Source organism: Echinops telfairi, unplaced genomic scaffold (assembly GCF_000313985.2).
Source record: "Echinops telfairi isolate 266 unplaced genomic scaffold, ASM31398v2 ScPeMD7_36;HRSCAF=134, whole genome shotgun sequence".
NCBI lineage: Eukaryota > Metazoa > Chordata > Mammalia > Afrosoricida > Tenrecidae > Echinops > Echinops telfairi.
Window position 1 is genome coordinate 4,255,066 of NW_022103934.1, and position 4,247 is coordinate 4,259,312.

Here is a 4,247-nt window from a genome sequence, read left to right on the forward strand (position 1 = left end):
GGGCAGGCAGGGAGGGGGAAAATGAGCTGATACCAAGGGCTCGAGTAGAAAGCAAATGTTTGAGAAAATGATGATGGCAACCTATGTACACATGTGCTTGACACCATGGATGGATTGTGGGAAGAGTGGTATGAGCCCCCAATGATTTTTTAGAAAGAGCTCAGTTACGGAGTCGGAAGCTTGGCGCCTCGCTGAGGAAGCTCCTGTCGGTTGCTCACCCATGGAGTGGTGGCTCTCTGCCTTCAGTGCCATCCTGAGGGACCCTGTCTGTGAAGGCATCCCTCCCCTCCTGGAGGGACATTTCCAAATGTGCTCACCACCACTAGCCGCCTCACCCTCCCCCCTCCCCCCTTCCAGGAGCTTCACCTCTGCGTGTCCCGAAGGCACTTTGCTGTGGAGCGGGGCTGCCGGCTGCGTGGGCTGCCCCCAGGCAACTATAGTGTGCGCGTGAGGGCCACCTCCCTGGCGGGCAATGGCTCCTGGACCGAAGCCACCTATTTCTACGTGACCGACTACTGTAAGTCCCCACGGCTGCTTAGGCCGGCTGGGTCTGTGTTTAGCCCTGGAACAGGTGAGGGCAGCTTAGATTGTAGTAACGCTACCCCTGGCCTTGCCCGTGCGGTGTGATGGGGTCAAAACCATGGCCGTGGAAGAAAGGCACGGTGACCTCCCACAAAGGACCAAGCACAGGGAGCTGTGCTCTGCGCGGCTCCTGGAGGGGCCTGCCACGTGTGAGTCAAGACGCCATGTGTGTGCACTGCTGAATGTAAGCTGGTGATCCGTCCCGTCAGCCTGCACCTGGTTCACAGCAAGACGTGAGGCATGGGGAGGGTGACAGCCAAGAGGACCCAGTGGAGCTCAGTCCACTCTGTAGCACACGGGCGCTGTGGGGTGGCATTGCCTCTCAGTGTTTGGTTTTGGTTGGCCCAGTAAGCAGTCACTTCCCAGCTCCAGGTTCCTCCCATTCTGCTTCCTGACTTACACTGGGAACTGAAACCAACAAAACACCATCCTGTGCCATCGAGCCCTTTTGGGGTTCTGAGCAGACAGCCTCATCTTTGTCCCTTGGGGTGACTGTTGGGTTCGAACTGCTACCCTTGTGGTTAGCAACCCAACATGTAACCCACTATGCCGCCAGGGCTCCTGAGAGTCCATGTACATGGGGCCAGAGGGTATGTGACCCTTTGTGTCTGAAGCAAAGGTATAGATGGGCCGGTCACCCAGTGAGAGAGGCAGGACCCCCTGGCACTAACTGGTACCCTATCCCCCTGTCGGGGATGGTGGTGGGATCAGAATCAGCTAGAGAATTTCCAGGGCCCAGAAAAGATGAGGCTTTCTACTCTGTAGAGAATTACCACCCCAGAAACCAACAGGGCCAGTCGTACGCTGCCCTGTAGGGTTACCGGAGTCGGAATTGACTCAGTGACAGAGAGTTCGGTCTGGATGCAAAAGGCAACAGTGGGTGCCTTGTTCACAAAGCAGTTTCAGGCTCTCCAGGAAGTCGAGGCGGACTATTCAGCTGAGCAAGGAGTAGAGAGAGACCGACTGACCAGGCCACCTGCCAGGGTGTGTGCTGGCTCTTCTGGAGTGCGGTGCTCCTAGCGAGCCATTTCAGGATTGTCAGCAGAGGGTTTGAGAGACCAGCCGAGAGAGGCTCAGGGCCAGGAGAGGCAGGCCACGCTGTGACCGCAGATTCCGTGAGCGAACCCACACTGATGTGAAACCGCTCTTGTCTTGCTCTGTGCCAGTGGATGTTCCGTCGAACATCGTGAAGATCATCATCGGCCCCCTCATCTTCGTCTTCCTCTTCAGTGTTGTGATTGGGAGTATTTACCTGTTCCTGAAGAAGAGGTGAGTGTGGGCTCCTGGCGATGAGGCATTGAGAGATACAGATACAGATGTGGGCCCTGGCCGATCCAGGCGGTTCGCTTGGCTGCTGATGGGGATGTGCAAGTTCACCCACAGGGGCCTCGGAAGAAAGGCCTGGTGATCTGCTTTCAAGGGTCACGGCCTTGAAGACCCAGGGAGCGCTGTTCGGCTCTGAGTCGGAACCCACTCTGCCAGCGGCTGGTGTGGGCTGCGGGCAGGAGTGTCGCCTCCCAGCATTCCCTGGGGCTTGTAGGCAGGCGTGTCTGTGCTCTTCTCATCCAGACATCTTGATGGGCCCATGGGACCGCTGTACGCGTCTTCAAACCCTGAGTACCTCAGTGCCAGTGACGGTGAGTACCCCCCCTGCTGTCCCGGTGCCTCACTCACAGGCTCCGGTCAGCCTCCAGCAGGCTAGCTGGGGTGGCTTTGCAAGGGCTCTGTGGGTTCAGGCCAAGCCCCAGGCCCAAAGAGCATCTTGGGCTTCTGCTTGGGTCCCTCTCACTAAAGCGGAGGGTGTCAAAGCTAATCACGTATGTAGAGTCAAGGCTTGGAGGGGGTAGACCCCACCACGCCCCTGCTGGGCAAACCAGTCCCAGGAGGTGGCCTGCTATTTCAGCCTGGCCCAGCCTGCCCCCTGTCCCCCCCAACCCCCTCCAGCCCTCTGGGCAGCAATCACCTCTTCTCAGAAGTAGCATCACTGCTGCTACCAGGGTTCTGGAATCAGACAGGGGAGTGGGGTCCTGGTACCCCGAGGTCCTCGTTGGGGCAGCTTGGCCGAGCCACCCATATAGAGGATGGCGGAAGTCACGTCATGAGGGAGCTCCACGGGGGTGGGGGGACTGGGGAGGGGGAGATTCCTGGACTCGGGTGGAATGGGCGGGGGACCTTAGGGAGGGCGCGAGGACTCCCCAAGATGAGTCAGGAGCAGTGTTCCCCTGCTCGGTGTACGTGCCGGACGAGTGGGAGGTGCCTCGTGAGAAGATTGCCCTCCTGCGGGAGCTGGGCCAGGGCTCCTTCGGCATGGTGTACGAGGGCAACGCCAGGGACGTCATCAAGGGCGAGGCGGAGACCCGAGTGGCCGTGAAGACCGTGAACGAGTCAGCCAGCCTGCGCGAGCGCATCGAGTTCCTGAACGAGGCCTCGGTCATGAAGGGCTTCACCTGCCACCACGTGGTGAGTCTGGCCCTGCCCCCCCCTGCCCTGGACACTGGGCTGGGCCCCAGAGCATCCTAAGTGTCAGGGCCCCTCCCCAGAAACCACCTCTGTTGTTGCTTGCCACCGTTCCTTTGGCCCCAGCTCATGGTGAGTCAAGCCAGGGGAGCCACGGTGGCTTTTATTGGGTCGTGTTGAGAAGGCAGTCACCAGCCCTTTCTCCCTCGTCAGTCTTGGTCTGCAGGCTCCCTTGAAACCTGCTCGGCCTCTTAGCCACACCCAAGCCTCCACGAACAGATGGGAGGTGCATGGACCTAGAGTCAAACTGAGCTCTCCCCCACTGGACACCATTGAGTGGTTTTGTGATGCTCAGGAGCCCTGGGGGTGGGGGTAGGGGTGGGGTAGTGGGATTCGTGCTGAGCTGATGACCACGCACAGGGTCTGCAGTTCAAACCCTCCTGCAGCTGTGTGTGGGATGGAGCTGAGGTTGTTAACTCTTCTCCCCTGTCCTATCAGGTCGCTGTGAGTCAGAATTTGACTCCATGGCAGGGACCTTTGGAGCTTGGGTCTGGGTTGGGTGGTCAGCACGGGGAGTGCACTTGGCACAGTGGTTAAGGGCTGAGCTGCTAGCCAGAGAGTTGCCCGTTGCAACCTCGAGCAGCTCCACAGAAGAGAAGGCCTGGCGATCTGTTCCCAGAGCCTCACTGTGCGGTGCAATCAGCTAAACAGCAAAGATCAACCCAACCCCCCCCCCCAACACACAACCCGGGGGGTGGTGCACTGCAAAAAGTCTGTGAGAGAATGGAGTTCAAAGATGATGGCATTTCCTTACAAAATGTTTGAAGCCCCCTCATATATACTTTATAAGAAGTGTTACACATACCATCAAACATACCACCGTAGATTATAAAGTTAGTCATATAACAAGGGTAGTATAAAATGTATGTAAATAAAACATTAATGGGTAGCAAAGGAAAGTTGTCAAAAGAAAGTTGGTAAAGAATATGGATAGGCAATTCGAGGAGGAGGAAAAGAAAAGGAATGCAGAAGACCCAGGTCTTCGTTCCTTAGTGCTGCTGGGACAGAGCTACCACAGTGGGGGGCCATGGGGGGGGGCTGTAACCAACAGAAAGTGATTTTCTCTCAGCTTCGAGGCTAGGAGAAAGACCCCGAGCTCCAGCTCTGGGGAGGCCTTCCCTGTCGGCTCTGGAGGGAGGTCCTTGTCT

The 4,247-nt window shown here is 57.7% G+C and overlaps 1 protein-coding gene across 1 annotated transcript in view; it reads left to right on the forward strand.

The window, feature by feature from the left end:
• Positions 1 to 4,247, forward strand: part of INSR (insulin receptor) — a 134,077-nt gene that overhangs the window by 120,109 nt on the left and 9,721 nt on the right. The window contains exons 13-16 of the mRNA XM_045290315.1: positions 358 to 517; positions 1,749 to 1,851; positions 2,152 to 2,219; positions 2,798 to 3,085. Coding sequence (XP_045146250.1) covers positions 358 to 517; positions 1,749 to 1,851; positions 2,152 to 2,219; positions 2,798 to 3,085 — 619 coding nt within the window. The remainder of the gene's footprint in view (positions 1 to 357; positions 518 to 1,748; positions 1,852 to 2,151; positions 2,220 to 2,797; positions 3,086 to 4,247) is intronic.